Genomic DNA, 14,897 nt, shown 5'->3' on the forward strand with positions numbered 1-14,897 from the left:
TTTCTGATTCTGTTTCTTTAGCAGTTTCAGTTTGTGATGTTGTTCTTTGACGTTTAACTTGATTTCTCTCCTGCGCACAGACGTCCCCGGGGCTCCAAAGGAGCTGAGGGTCACCGACATAACCCGGGCTACCATGAGGCTGATCTGGAAACTGCCCGATAACGACGGAGGAGAGAGAATTAAGAGCTACTTCGTCGAGAAGAGAAGCGTCACTGACAAGGCCTGGACCAAGGTGAACGCTGCGGCGCCCACTCCACTGTTACTTTAGTTCACATGTTTCAAACACTCCACAGTTTCTACAGATTTCTTTCTCAAAAGTTCAAAATAAATAATCAAATCGGTTACAAGAAGAAGAACTATCAGTCGAATGATGAACTGATGAGTGGATTGGTTTGTTATCAGGTGAACGCAGCCTGTGCCAGTCAGGCGTACGTGGTGCCAGGTCTTCTGGAGGGTCAGGACTACCTGTTCAGGGTCCGAGCTGAGAATAGACTCGGATTTGGTCCGTTCACCATCACCACGGAACCTGCTCGGGCCAGAGATCCCATCTGTGAGGACACACCCACTTATTGTAACCACACATATAACAAAAAACCTCAGTGGAACTTTTCTAACTTCCTCTTCTTCCTCAGACCCCCCCGACCCCCCCACCAAGCTGAAGGTTAACCTGGTGACAAAGACGGCCATGACTCTGAGCTGGGAGGCGCCAAAAAACAACGGCGGCTCCCCGGTGAAGCATTACATCATTGAGCGTCTGAGCTGGGACACCAGCGGCAAAGAGAAGGAGACGTGGAAACAGTGCAACAAGAGAGATGTTGAGGAGCTCGCCTTCGTGGTGGAGGACCTGAAGGAGGTTTGCTCTACGTCCTGTGAAAGATCACAACTCTGTCACTCAGCTTTGTAAAACAAGGAAGAAAAGCAGTCAAATTTGAAAAATATACCTGAAATGTTTATACATTCAGCTAGTTTTAAATAAGAATTTTAATTAATGGTAACTAAAGAGAGAAACATCAATGAAACCAGATGTGACGTTGACACGTGATGATGTCACTGTCGTCTGCAGGGAGGAGAATACGAGTTCAGGGTGAAAGCTGTGAACGCTGCCGGACCCAGCCGACCCTCCGCCACCATCGGACCCATGTTCATCAAGGATCAAACACGTGAGTGACGGCATTTCAGCCAATCACAGGCTACAACCTAAATATTTTCACATCACTGTTGACAGAAATCCTGAATCAGGTTCCAACACGAACACCTCTGGTCATTTTCGTAAATCATGCCCTTTTTTGCAGGTGCTCCCACCATCGAGCTACGTGAGGCCATGGAGGGCGAGGAGGGCTGTGATGTCAGCGTGGTGGCGAAGGTGAGCGGCTGTCCGTTCCCCACACTCACCTGGCACATGGCCAGCCTGGCCAAACCTGACGAGAAGGCTGCCGTCCAGTACGGCCAGCACATCAGCAAACTGGTGACGCAGGAAAAATGCACGCTGCTGATCCAGCAGGCCAGCAGGCACGACAGCGCCCTCTACAGCCTGACGGCCAGAAATAGCCTGGGCACTGTCACCAAGGACATCAAGCTCTCAGTGCTGGGTGAGAAACATGTGATCTGAATATTCAACATGTTTATGTTTCAGCAACATGACGTAAAAACATGAATTCACCAAGTTACAGTTTTAAAAAATGTTGATGTTGACGTCCGCCCCCCCCCCCACACAGGACCTCCTGGCCAGCCCGTCGCACCAATCACATTGACCGAGGTGTTTGCAGACCGGATCGGTCTGACCTGGAACCCTCCCACAGACGACGGTGGATCCAAGATAACCAACTACGTGGTCGAGAAGCGCGAGGACAACAGGAAGTCCTGGGTGCACGTTTCCAACGACCCCAAAGAGTGCGCGTATGTGGTGACCCGTCTGACGGAGAACCACGAGTACGAGTTCCGAGTCATGGCCCAGAACAAGTTCGGAGTTGGGCCTCCCCTAGTCAGCGCGGCGGAGAAGGCCAGAAACTTGTTCAGTAAGTTTCATCATCAGAAGCTGGAAGATGTATACTTTTTATACTGAGTGAGGTTTTGATTATTGATGAATCGTCCTTGCAGCCGTCCCGGGTCAGTGTGACAAACCGACAGTGACCGAGGTCTGTCTCGAGTCGATGACCGTCAACTGGGACGAGCCAAAGTACGACGGCGGCTCCCCCATCACTGGCTATTTCGTAGAGAAGAAGGAGACCACCGCCAAGCGCTGGGCCCGTGTTACACACGACCCGATCCGAGCGCTGCCACTGGGCAACAGCTGGGACGTCACTGGCTTGCTAGACGGTGCCCTGTACCAGTTCAGGGTCATCGCCGTCAACGCTGCTGGCTGCGGTCTCCCCAGTGTCCCCTCCGACCCTGTCCTCTGCAGAGACCCCATCAGTAAGATACAGATGTTTTCACCTGTCACAGCAATAAAGATTTTTATCATTTTATCATCACACACTTTGGCAATGCAGAGCACCTCCCTCCAGCTACAGACCAGCCAATGAGAGCGAAGACATTTTAGTATCTGCTCTGATGACGCTGATTTCTGCATCTGTGTTTGTTCAGAACCTCCCGGACCACCGACTCCGAAGGTGACAGACTGGACAAGGTCAACAGTGGAGCTGGAGTGGGTCGCTCCTCTGGTGGACGGAGGGTCAAAGGTCACTGGCTACATCGTAGAGTTCAAGGAAGTGAATAAGGAGGAGGAGGAGAAGAAAGCCAAGAGGAGGCTGCTGCTGAGCGAAGCCGAGGAGGAGAAGGAGCCCGAGGAGAGTTGGACCAAGGTAAAAAAAATAAAAAGAATGTCAGTGACGTCCTGTTGATGGTGAAAATGTGTCGTTTTGAAGAAAATGTACATAGAATAAAAAAAGATATATCTCGAGAGTTAAAATCTAAATCAGTGTTCATTTCAGAAATATGCTGATTTAAGTTGAAGGGCAGTTGCTGAAGTACTGAAGCGATTCAGTTTGTTTCCCAGCAAAGTTTCATATCTGATCAAACTGTCTCCAGGCAAAGGAAACAGAAATCAGAGGAACCAGGTTTGTGGTGGATGGCCTGAAGGTAGGCGGTCTGTACTGCTTCCGAGTCCGAGCCGTGAACGCTGCCGGAGTGGGAGATGCAGGACTCGTGTCAGAGCTGATCGAACTCAAAGACAGAACAAGTAAGATTCATCCTCCAAACACTAACCTGCACCAGCCGAGCAGCAAGTGTCTCTGACGAGCTAACTGTCTGCTTTCTCGTCCAGTTCCTCCTGAGATGGACCTGGACGCCTCGGTGAAGGAGAGGATCGTGGTCCACGCTGGAGCCACCATCCGCATCATCGCCTACGTGTCTGGTAAACCCGCCCCGCAGATCACCTGGTGCCGAGATGATGCCGAGGTGCCCAAAGAGGCCGTGGTGGAGACGACGGGCATCTCCAACTCGCTGGTCATCAAGAACTGCAGACGCCAGCACCAGGGAATCTACACCCTGTGTGCCAAGAATGAGGGAGGAGAGAGGAAGAAGGCCGTCATGGTCGAAGTCCTGGGTGAGTCAGCGTACTGATGCGTTCAGAAAAAGTAGGATTTAGAGTCGCTAATAATTGATCTGATTATTTTCTTAATTAATCGAAGAACAATGATCAAAGTAGGTGCCAATTACTTTTCATGTCAATCAACTAGAAACGTCAACAAAAAAAAGACAAGAAAATAAAACCTCTAGTTTGATATTTAGGACAAAAGAATCAAAAGAAACTCTATCGCTAAACAAATTTTATTTTCTGCCTCCGTCTTGCTCGACCAGACGTCCCTGGACCCGTTGGTCTTCCCTTCGCTGGTGAGAACCTGACCACCGACTCCTGTAAGTTGACCTGGTGCTCCCCCGAGGACAATGGTGGATCGGCCATCACCAACTACATCATCGAGAAGAGGGAGTCGGACCGCATGGGCTGGACCTCGGTGTCCTACACGGTGACGAGGAACAACGCTGTGGTTCAGGGACTCATTGACGGGAAAGGCTACTTCTTCAGGATTGCAGCCGAGAACATCATCGGCATGGGACCATTCATCGAGACGGACAAGATGGTCCTCATCAAGAACCCCATCTGTACGTCATACACACACACACACACAATGCACAAACTGCTGCTGACATGTCGTCTAACATGTTTTATCACATTTGTCTTCTGCAGCCGTCCCTGAGCGTCCAGAGGACCTGTTCGTCACCGCAGTTACCAAGGACTCCATCTCTGTAGCCTGGAGACCGCCCAAGTACGATGGCGGCGCTGAGGTGATCGAGTACGTCCTTGAGTCCCGCATGGCCGGCCGTGACAACTTTACACGCGTAGGTGCCGAGGACAAACTGATGGACAGGAAGTTCACACTGACCGGGCTGAAGGACGGATCGAACCATGAGTTCAGAGTCTCTGCCATCAACCAGGTGGGACAAGGGAAACCGTCCTTTGCCACCAAACCGGTGCAGTGCAAGGACGAGATCGGTGAGTGACACAACACGACAGCAGACTGATGATGTGACCAGCATCAGGGTCCCAGATATAAACTGTGAAGACGCTGATACGATCCCTTGTCTGCCCCTCCTCGCTCCCTCAGAACCTCCCACTCTGGGCCTGGACTTCAGAGACAAGACGATGGTGAAGGTTGGAGACAGCTGCACACTGTCGGGACGCTACAGTGGCAAACCGGCCCCGACCGTCAGCTGGAAGAAGAACGACGAAGAGCTGAAGGCAGATGAGGAGATCAACCTCCACAGCACCGCCCGCCATCTCAGCCTGAACATCAGCAAAGCCAAGAGAGAGCACAGCGGCTGCTACTGCGTCAGCGTGGAGAACGCCGCCGGAGCTCGCACAGGAATCTGCACCATCACTGTGGTCGGTGAGTCTCTATAGTCATGTACCGGTGAAGGAAAGTTAGTGAAAGAGGATTGTCCTTGTCCAAGTCTGCAGCGGTATTAAGGTTAAATATAAAAAAGATCTCTTTTAGAGACTCACCTGTATGAATGATTCTTCCTGTCAGACCGTCCTCAGCCTCCAGAGGGACCTGTGGTCTTTAATGAGGTCTACAGGAACTACATGGTGATCTCCTGGAACGCGCCTCTGGATGACGGAGGCTGCGCCATCTCCAACTACATCATCGAGAAGAGAGACACCAACAGAGACCTGTGGATGCCCGTCACCGCGTCCTGCACCAGGACGTCCTGCAGGGTGAGCGCATGATGCCAAACTGTTCCGAGATAAACTGTCTCCACAACCTGATCTGTGAATATATGATCTATAAATATGACGTTTTTCAGGTTTCATCAATGATTTCATTTTTTCACAACCGGAAACTGGACAGAAACTCTTCAGTGCTGACATCTCTTTGTTTCCTCAGGTACCGAAGCTGATCGAGGGTCGTGACTACATCATCAGGATCATGGCTCAGAACATCTACGGCATCAGCGAGCCGCTCCTGTCTGCAGAGAGCAAGGCCAGAGACGTGTTCAGTAAGTGACTCCCTGATCACAGATGTTTGGACTCCACCTACCACACGTCATCAAGATGAAGTGTCGCGCTGCGTCTCACGTTTGTGTTTTTTTTATTTCCATCGCAGAGGTGCCAGACGCTCCTAAACATCCCACAGTGAAAGAGGTCTACCATGACTCCGCCCTCATCAGCTGGGAACCACCTGCAGACGGAGGAAAACCCATCACAAGCTACATCGTGGAGAGGAAGGAGACCATGGCCAACAGGTACACGACACATTTCAAACTGGTTAAAGCTCAATTAGTGATTATTATTTTTATCTGTTGAAACGGAAAAACATAAGAAAGAATCTGAATTTACATATTCAAACTCTTGTTTTGTCCAAAACCCCAAATATTCAGTTTATTTACATTGACATTTATTTATAAGAAATATAAAAAAAACTAAGATCTCCATATTGAGGGTAAATAAAAACTTGATCATCAGAATTATTGTAAATTAATTTTCTCTTCTTTATTTTCAACTAATTAATTCATTTGAAAAGAGTAAAAGTAAATAGAAATGTGTATCTTATGTTATAAGTTATAAACGAGTTTTACTTGATGTCTCCTGGTTACAATTTCCTTTTGGTCAAAAGTCAATGAAATATAAACTCATTTATCTGTGGCTGATAAATGTCGTATTTCTGCTTCCAGGTGGGTGCGATGCAACACGGACAAAATCCATCCGAAGGTGGAGTACTGCATAACGGAGCTGCTACAAGGTTGTGAGTACGAGTTTCGAGTCAGTGCTGAGAACGAGGTGGGAGCCGGCGACCCAAGTCCACCGTCCAAACCCGTCTTTGCCAAAGATCCAATAGGTGAGTTCACCATTGCTTCATTTTATTGTAAATATTGACTACATATAGAAATGAACTACAAGACTTTGTTAATGTCCTGTGCCGCAGTGAAACCTGGTCCACCAGTGAACCTCGAGGCCATCGACTTCACCAAGGAGTCGGCGACTCTGTCCTGGGACCCGCCCACTGACACCGGAAGAGGAAAGATCTTTGGATACCTGGTGGAGTTCATGAAGGCTGGAGACGAGGAGTGGCAAAAGGTCAGGCAGTTCATTTATTTACCATGAATTTTAACCTGTGACCTTTGCACTGCGTCGTTGTAATCGCTCCGAAAATCATTGAACATTTTCCCTCTGTTGTCTCCAGGTGAACCAGACTCCAGACTCCTGCCAGGAGACCAAATTTAAGGTGATCCACCTGGATGATGGCAGTCTTTACCGCTTCAGAGTCATGGCCGTCAACGCTGCTGGAGAGTCTGACCCAGCTAATGTGAAAGAGCCAATCAGAGTGCAAGACAGACTTGGTATGTCTTTGTTTCGGTATCATCGGAAACACCTTCTCCGTTACAGAATGAATGCCTTGTGATTTGTCTGTTTATCTCGCTCATGTCCTTTCTCTTCACCTTCGTCACCACCTCAGAGCCTCCAGAGCTGATTCTGGATGCCGCAATGACCCGAGAGATCAAGGCCCTGTGCGGCACTCACATCACTCTGATGGCAGCCATCAAAGGTGCCCCGTTCCCCAAGGTAACCTGGAAGAAGAATGAGGCTGAGGTTCCCACCAGGGCGGACATTGACACCAACCAAGCAGGCACTAAGCTGGAGATGAGGTTCTGTCACCGTGGTGACTGTGGAGATTACACCCTGAATGTGGAGAACCCAGCCGGATCCAAGACAGTCACCTGCACTGTGCTGGTCCTCGGTAAGAATCCACAAAATAATTATGAACTTAAATACATGAGCGTGAGAAATGAAAGTCAGACTCAGCGGCTTTGTGACATTCCTCATTTTTCTTCAGACAAACCTGGACCCATCCAGCACCTCCGGGTATCGGATGTCAGAAGTGACTCTGCCTACCTTTCCTGGAAGGACCCAGAAGACAACGGCGGTACTCGCATTACAAACTTTGTGGTGGAGAAGAAAGACACAACATCCACTCAGTGGGTCCCCGTCTGCTCCACATCCAAGAAACGCAGCATGATGCTGAAGCACCTGATGGAGGGCACATCCTACTCGTTCAGAGTCGCTGCTGAGAACCAGTACGGCCGCAGCGAGTACGTTGAGACGCCAAAGGCCATCAAGGCGATGAACCCACTCTGTGAGTAACAGCATGGTTAATCAACAGATTCATGTTTATTAGTCTGTACAGTTTTAAAACAAAAAAACTAAAATTATCAAAGAAAAGTAAAGGTTATTACACAGATGATAAATGTCTGGAAATTTAATTAGTAAAAACAAACAGAGACAGATTCTTGTTTGGAACCATGAAAGGTTGAGTCTGTGTTGGGAAGAACTCACTAGTACAAATCTAAATATCTGTTTCAGTCCCTCCTGGTCCTCCCAAAGACCTGCACCATGTCGACGTGGACAAGACTGAGGTGTGGTTGGTCTGGAACTGGCCTGACCGCAATGGAGGAAGTGAGATAACAGGCTTCCTGGTGGAGTATCAGGTGGAGGGAGAGAGGGAATGGGATGAGTGGAAGATGGTCAGCATCCCCGAGAGTCATGTGACTGGCCTGGAGGAAGGAAAGACCTACCGCTTCAGAGTGAAGACAGAGAATGCCATTGGCCTGAGCAGACCCGACACCACCGTGCCCATCCTCTGCCAGGAGAAACTGGGTGAGATACAAGATGAAATCTCAACAGTCTAAATTTGATTTTGTTCAAATATATTTATTTTATACGTTAAGAGTTTTTCTCAGTTGAAATTAGATGTAAGCGTTTAAATTGGTAGATTTGGGTCAGTCAACATGAATATTCACTGTTTCTGAGATTTTGAGTGTAAACACAAAGCCTGACCTGCTCTGTTTGCATGTCCACAGTGCCTCCAATCGTTGAGGTGGACGTTAAGCTTATTGAAGGCATTGTTGTGAAGGCCGGCACCACCATCAGGCTGCCAGCTATCATGAGAGGAATCCCTGTTCCTACTGCCAAGTGGTCCATTGATGGAGAGGAGATCACCAGCCAGGGCAACATCAAGATCGACACTGACAACTTCTCCACTGTGCTCAGCATCACTGAATGCACAAGGAACCACACTGGCACCTACTTGCTCACTGTGTCCAACCCAGCTGGAACCAAGACAGTGGCCTTGAACGTCAGTGTCCTGGATGTTCCAGCTGCTCCCATTGGACCTGCCAACATCCTGGAAGTCGCTCCTGACTCGATGATAATTGAATGGCGTCCTCCCAAGGATGATGGTGGCAGCCCTGTCACCAACTACATTGTGGAGAAGAGGGAGTCCAGCAAGGAGACCTGGGGAGGTGTAATCTCAGGCAGCCTCGCTACCCAGCTCAGGATAACCCGCCTGCAGAAGGGAGTGGAATATGTGGTTCGCATTCGTGCTGAGAACAAGATGGGTATTGGTGCTCCTCTGGAGACCAAGCCCACTGTTGCTGAGCACTCCTTCATGCCACCTAGTCAGCCTGGTAAGCCACAGACCTCTGATATCTCAGAAGACGCTGTCACAGTTGGCTGGACCATGCCCCTGTCTGATGGCGGCAGCCAGATCAATGGCTACATCATTGAGCGCAGACACACGGGAGGAAAATGGATCCGTGTCAATAAGACACCTTGCAAGGAACTGAGGTACAGAGTCCTGGGTCTGTTTGAGGGCAATGAGTACGAGTTCAGAGTGTTTGCTGAGAATATCGCTGGCTACAGTGGACCCTCCCCCATCTCTGACCCCTGCAAGCCCTGCAGGCCTATCACTGTCCCAAGTCCACCTGTGAACCCCAGAGTTAAAGATTACAGCAAGACCACTGCAGACCTGGTCTGGACCAAACCCAATAAAGACGGCGGCAGCCCCATCCTGGGCTACAATGTGGAAATGAAGAAAGCAGATACTGACGATTGGAAAAAAGTGAACCTGGAAGACCTCGTCAAGCAGTGTGCCTATAGGGTGCAGGGACTGGAAGAGGGCATGACCTACAGATTCAAAGTTTGTGCCTCAAACATGATCGGAGATGGAGAACCCAGAGAAGTCCCAGAGTCCGTCACTACACAGGATATCCTCATCCCTCCAGAGATAGAGATGGAGGCCTCCTGCAGAGAGCGTGTCACTGTGCGTGCCGGACACAACATCAACATTATTGGTTACATTAAGGCCCGTCCTGACCCCGAGGTAATTTGGTCAAAGGAGGAGACAGTTTTGGAGACCAACAAACGCGTCACCATCACTCAGAACTTCCCCTTGGTCCACTTGAAGATTAAGGAGGCCACAAGAGCCGACCATGGCAAATACGTCCTTAAGGCGTCAAATGTAGGCGGCGAAGCCTCCTGCACAATCACAGTCAATGTGCTAGACAGACCCAGCCAGTGCCAGAGCCTGCACATTACCTATTCAACCAAGGATTCATGCATGATCAACTGGGAGGCCCCTACAGACAACGGTGGATCTGAGATCACAAACTACATTGTGGAGTGCCGTGAGCCTAGCATTAGCATGTGGTCTATGATCTCCTCCAACTGCACAAATCGCAAGATCAAGACGAAACTGATGGAGGGCCATGAGTACCTGTTCCGTGTCTGTGCGGAGAACAAGTTAGGACCTGGACCAACTGTTGAGACCAAGACTCCTCTGATGGCCATTGACCCCATTGAAAAGCCTGGTGAGCCTGAGAAGTTCAGAGCCACTGACATAGGTAAGAACTATGTCTATCTGAGATGGAGGAAGCCTGACTATGATGGTGGAAGCCCCAACCTCTCCTACAACCTGGAGTGCAAAGTCAAAGATGCTGAGGAGTGGGCGAAACTCAACACTGGCACTCTCACCGATACCTTCTTCCTGGCTGACAAGTGTGTAGAGAATCAGACGTACACCTTCAGGTATGTTGCTGCGTTTACTGTTTGTTTTGCATGGTGCCTCCTTGAATATTTACCTGTCTAATGTAAGTGTCTTTAAAATAAATAAATATTTTATTTTCTTATCCAGGGTGCAGACTGTTAATGAGGGAGGTGAAAGTACCTGGGTGAGTCTTGCTGATATAGTGGTTAAGGAGGAGATCCAGAAGCCTGTCATTGACCTGAAGCTGGCTGGAGCTCTGACAGTGATGGTTGGAGAGTCGGTCAGGATGGAGGCCGGCCTGAGAGGAAAACCCCCGCCTGAAGTCAAATGGACGAAAGACAAGGCTGTTGGAGACAACCCTAGAATCAGCTATGACTCTGGGCCCGACTACTCCAAGTTCCTCATGACCAAGTCCAGACGCACTGACACCGGAAAATATATCATCACTGCCACTAACCCGGCTGGCACCTTCACAGCATACGCCAACGTTAATGTCCTGGATGTCCCCGGACCTGTAAGGAACCTGAGGGTTACAGGCCTCAGTGCCGACAAGTGCAGAGTGGTGTGGGATGCTCCTGAGGATGATGGAGGTTGTGAGGTGGACAGCTACATCTTGGAGAAATGTGAGACCAGGAGGATGGTCTGGTCAACATACTCATCCTCTGTGGTCACACCGTACTGCAACGTCACTCGTCTCGTGGAGGGCAATGAGTACATCTTCAGAGTGAGGGCTGAGAACAAGATGGGAACAGGCCCCGCCATGGAGAGCAAGCCTGTCACTGTCAAGACTCAGTTCAACAAACCTGGGCCCCCTGAGGCCCCAGAGGTCACCAAGGTAAGTAAAAGTACATTTTCCATCCATGGGTGACCTAGATATGAAAACAGGTTTATCACACTGCCAATATTTCTGTAATGCAGGTGAGTAAAGAGGAGATGACAGTGGTGTGGGCTCCTCCTGAGAACGACGGAGGAAAGTCAATCACTGGTTACATCCTGGAGAGGAAAGAGAAGAGGGCGGTCCGCTGGGTGCCATGCACCAAAAGCCCCATCTCCGAGAGGCGCATGAAAGTCACCAACCTGATTCTCAACCACGAATACCAGTTCAGGGTGAAGGCTGAGAATGAGGTTGGTCTTGGCGAGCCCAGCAAACCCTGCAGACCCGTCGCAGCCAAAGATCCCATTGGTGAGTTTACAGTCACTGTCACAGCTCACTTTTACTCTTTAAAAGATTTCTTCAGAACTCAAGCCAGAACACATTGGATTTACATGACGCTTTCAGTGATCTACATATTTTTCCTGTCATCTTATGCTTCATCAATTTTATCAACCTTTTTTACTCTATCTCTGCAGAGCCCCCTGGCCCCCCTGGAGGGCTGAAGGTGGCTGACAGCACTAAGACCTCTATCACACTGTCCTGGTCCAAACCTGTGTACGATGGTGGTGCCCCAATACTTGGCTACAGCTTGGACTTGAGGCTGAAGAGCGAGGCAGACCCTGAGAAGCCCACAGAGGGCTGGAAGAGAATTGACACCAATGGCCCATTGGTACTCACAGAGTTCACCATTGGTCAGCTGGATGAAAAACAAGAGTATGAGTTCAAGGTGTCGGCCAAAAACCAGGTGGGCTGGGGACGCCACGTCTTCTTGAAAGAGGCCGTCTTCCCCAAGGAGGTCCTGGGTAGGAATGAACTGTCATATTATATTTCCTTTGGCAGATGCTTTTATCGCAAACCGACTTGCAACTGAGGGGAAACATGTTTACTAAAGCAAACTGTGCCTTTACAACATAGTTAATGTTAATAATACTTTGATGACTTAGTTGATTAGACATTTCCTGTTCACTGCTGACGACTGATGAGGGTCTTATCTTCGGTTTTATTGATGGTTTTACAAGCTCTCAGTTTTCTGCTTGTGTTTCCTGTGAGTTTTAGTTTTTTTGCCTGGCTGCAAAACAAATTTTCCCTTTGGACAATGAAGTTGAAGTTAATGATTTTAATATGAACTCTTTTCATGGCAACAGAGGCTCCAGAGATCGAGCTGGATGCTAGTCTGAGAAAGGGTCTGACAGTTAGAGCTGGATGTCCAATCAGGCTGTTTGCTGTAGTCAGAGGAAGACCTGCCCCCAAGGTTACCTGGAAGCGTGTCGGTGTGGACAATGTGATCCGCCGAGGCCACGTGGACCAGGTTGACACCATGTCCTTCCTGGTAATTCCTGAAAGCACCAGAGAGGATTCTGGGAGATACTCACTGACTCTGTCCAACTCAGTGGGAGAGAAAGCTGTCTTTGTCCGTGTCAAAGTGCTTGGTAAGAAAACTGAAAAATTATGATTCATTTTAACCAAATTAAACAATATACTGAACATTTCCTATACATTCAAAGTTACTCTTAAACATTTTCCTCTGCAGACACCCCTGGTCCCGTTGGCGGCCTAGAGGCAACTGACATCACCAAGACAGCAGCTCAACTGTCCTGGTTGCCACCAGACAATGACGGTGGTAGTACCATTATCAACTACATTGTGGAGAAACGAGAGGTGGACAGGAAGACATGGAGCAAGTGCACAGAGGTCCTGAAGAAGACGAGCTTCAAGGTGACCAACATGACACCTGGAATCGAGTACTACTTCAGAGTCACAGCCTGCAACAAGTATGGCATTGGTGCTCCTCAGGACTCACCCAAGTCCTACCTGGCAGTTGATCCCATCAGTGAGTATCACCACAGACGTTTGTTCCTTTTCCTCTTTAGCTTTTCCTTTGTCTTTTCTTCTTACCATCTGCTGTGTTGCATCCAGGTGACCCTGACCCTCCGAAGAAGATGGATGTGTTGGAGATCACTAAGAACAGCGCCACACTTGGTTGGCTGAAGCCACTCAGAGATGGTGGAGCCAAGATAAACGGTTATGTGGTGGACTACCACGAAGAGGGCGCACCAGAAGACAAGTGGACACCTTATTCTGTGGTCAAAGACCTGACCATCGTGGTGGTTGGTCTCAAGGAAGGAAAGAAGTACAAGTTCAGAGTGGCAGCCAGGAACTCAGTGGGAGTCAGTCTGGCAAGAGAGGCAGAGGGAATGTTTGAGATCAAGGAGCAGCTCAGTGAGTCGACAGACCTAAACTCTTATAATCACAGAAATATAACTGTATAAGTTCAAATCATCTCATTATCCTTAATATGTTGTTTGTTCTCCTTCCTCCAGTGGCTCCTAAGATCATCTTGCCCGATACTGTGACCGTCAGAGCTGGATCCAAGATGGTGATTGAGGCTATTGTGGCAGGTAAACCTGCTCCCGTCTGCAAGTGGAAGCAGGGCAACGAGGCTGTGCTGACCTCTGACCGACTGTCGATCGTAAAGACGCTGACAACCTGCACGCTAATCATCAAAAACGTTACAAGAAACGACAGCGGCTACTACAGCCTGTCAGTTGAGAACAGCACCGCCAGGATCAACCACATCCTCAAAGTCATCGTTATGGGTCAGTTTGAAATACAGGCACTTTAGTTGCAAACTGGAAAGATACAGATCATACTTCAAATGTGAATTATGAATAATAGATTGATTACATGTGTTCTTCTATTGTTATCATCATTAATGACTCATCGTGTGTGTGTGTCTGCAGACATTCCTGGACCTCCTGAAGCTCCTCTGGAGATCACCGAAAAGGACATTGACGCCTGCACACTGCTGTGGAATTCGCCACAAGAGGACGGCGGCAGCAACATCACCAACTACATTGTAGAGAAGTGTGACGTCAGCGAGGGTGACTGGATCCCTGTGTCCACATCCTGCACTAAAACCAGCTTCAGAATCACAAAACTGACAACTGGCAAAGAGTATGGCTTCCGAGTCCGTGCTGAGAACAGGTTCGGCATCTCCGAGCCCATTTATTCTGAGAAGATGATCGCCAGACATCCATTTGGTGAGTCTAAATTTAGCTTTAGTGGCTCCATCACTGATAAACAGTTTTACAGAGATCATACTAAACGGTTGTTTTCCTTTATAGATCCTCCCAGCGAGCCCAGAAACCTGCAGGTCAACAAGGTCAACAAGGAATCTGTCATCCTGTCATGGGAGCCTCCCAGCAGCGATGGCGGCAGCCCCATCACCGGATACTGCATTGAAAAGAAGGAGAGGAACAGCCTTCTGTGGATGAAGGCCAACGAATCTGTGGTCAAAGCCACCCAGTACACCTGCACCAACCTGATCGAGGGACTGGAATACACGTTTAGGGTGTCAGCACTTAACCTGGCTGCACAGGGCAAACCTTGCAAACAGACTGACTTCATCACCACCAGGACTGCAGTTGGTACGGAATGTCCTTCCGATGACGACATCATTTTCTTGTCATTTGTTTAATGAAAGAATGCTAAGATAAAAAACCAAGGAACTTTACAAATTCCAACTTTTAGGGATCATTATGGGAAAAAAAAACTAATGACTGTCTGGGGAAAGTAAGATTCTGAAGTTACAATCCTAACAACTGCAATTAAGTACAGACTTTTTATTTGAATGGTCCACTTGAAGCCATGTTGCTGCATGTTCACACTCAACACTCAATATCAGACAGAATAACTGATTCTAC

General features: G+C 48.8%; 1 protein-coding gene across 6 annotated transcripts in view; it reads left to right on the forward strand.

The window, feature by feature from the left end:
* The window catches only part of ttn.2 (titin, tandem duplicate 2), a 186,791-nt gene that overhangs the window by 120,159 nt on the left and 51,735 nt on the right, over window positions 1-14,897 (forward strand). For all 6 annotated transcript variants that reach the window (XM_034573338.1, XM_034573339.1, XM_034573341.1 and 3 more), the window contains 32 exons: window positions 81-232; window positions 403-550; window positions 633-853; window positions 1,064-1,160; window positions 1,293-1,589; window positions 1,716-2,015; window positions 2,098-2,412; window positions 2,584-2,801; window positions 3,028-3,178; window positions 3,263-3,544; window positions 3,799-4,101; window positions 4,187-4,492; window positions 4,605-4,886; window positions 5,028-5,215; window positions 5,385-5,496; window positions 5,604-5,742; window positions 6,172-6,335; window positions 6,423-6,574; window positions 6,681-6,837; window positions 6,954-7,235; window positions 7,332-7,631; window positions 7,859-8,152; window positions 8,356-10,360; window positions 10,467-11,154; window positions 11,238-11,502; window positions 11,670-11,996; window positions 12,339-12,623; window positions 12,725-13,024; window positions 13,111-13,413; window positions 13,515-13,790; window positions 13,935-14,234; window positions 14,319-14,621. In XM_034573338.1, coding sequence (XP_034429229.1) covers window positions 81-232; window positions 403-550; window positions 633-853; window positions 1,064-1,160; window positions 1,293-1,589; window positions 1,716-2,015; window positions 2,098-2,412; window positions 2,584-2,801; window positions 3,028-3,178; window positions 3,263-3,544; window positions 3,799-4,101; window positions 4,187-4,492; window positions 4,605-4,886; window positions 5,028-5,215; window positions 5,385-5,496; window positions 5,604-5,742; window positions 6,172-6,335; window positions 6,423-6,574; window positions 6,681-6,837; window positions 6,954-7,235; window positions 7,332-7,631; window positions 7,859-8,152; window positions 8,356-10,360; window positions 10,467-11,154; window positions 11,238-11,502; window positions 11,670-11,996; window positions 12,339-12,623; window positions 12,725-13,024; window positions 13,111-13,413; window positions 13,515-13,790; window positions 13,935-14,234; window positions 14,319-14,621 — 9,912 coding nt within the window. The remainder of the gene's footprint in view (window positions 1-80; window positions 233-402; window positions 551-632; window positions 854-1,063; window positions 1,161-1,292; window positions 1,590-1,715; window positions 2,016-2,097; window positions 2,413-2,583; window positions 2,802-3,027; window positions 3,179-3,262; window positions 3,545-3,798; window positions 4,102-4,186; window positions 4,493-4,604; window positions 4,887-5,027; window positions 5,216-5,384; window positions 5,497-5,603; window positions 5,743-6,171; window positions 6,336-6,422; window positions 6,575-6,680; window positions 6,838-6,953; window positions 7,236-7,331; window positions 7,632-7,858; window positions 8,153-8,355; window positions 10,361-10,466; window positions 11,155-11,237; window positions 11,503-11,669; window positions 11,997-12,338; window positions 12,624-12,724; window positions 13,025-13,110; window positions 13,414-13,514; window positions 13,791-13,934; window positions 14,235-14,318; window positions 14,622-14,897) is intronic.

This window comes from Hippoglossus hippoglossus, chromosome 21, assembly GCF_009819705.1.
Source record: "Hippoglossus hippoglossus isolate fHipHip1 chromosome 21, fHipHip1.pri, whole genome shotgun sequence".
NCBI lineage: Eukaryota > Metazoa > Chordata > Actinopteri > Pleuronectiformes > Pleuronectidae > Hippoglossus > Hippoglossus hippoglossus.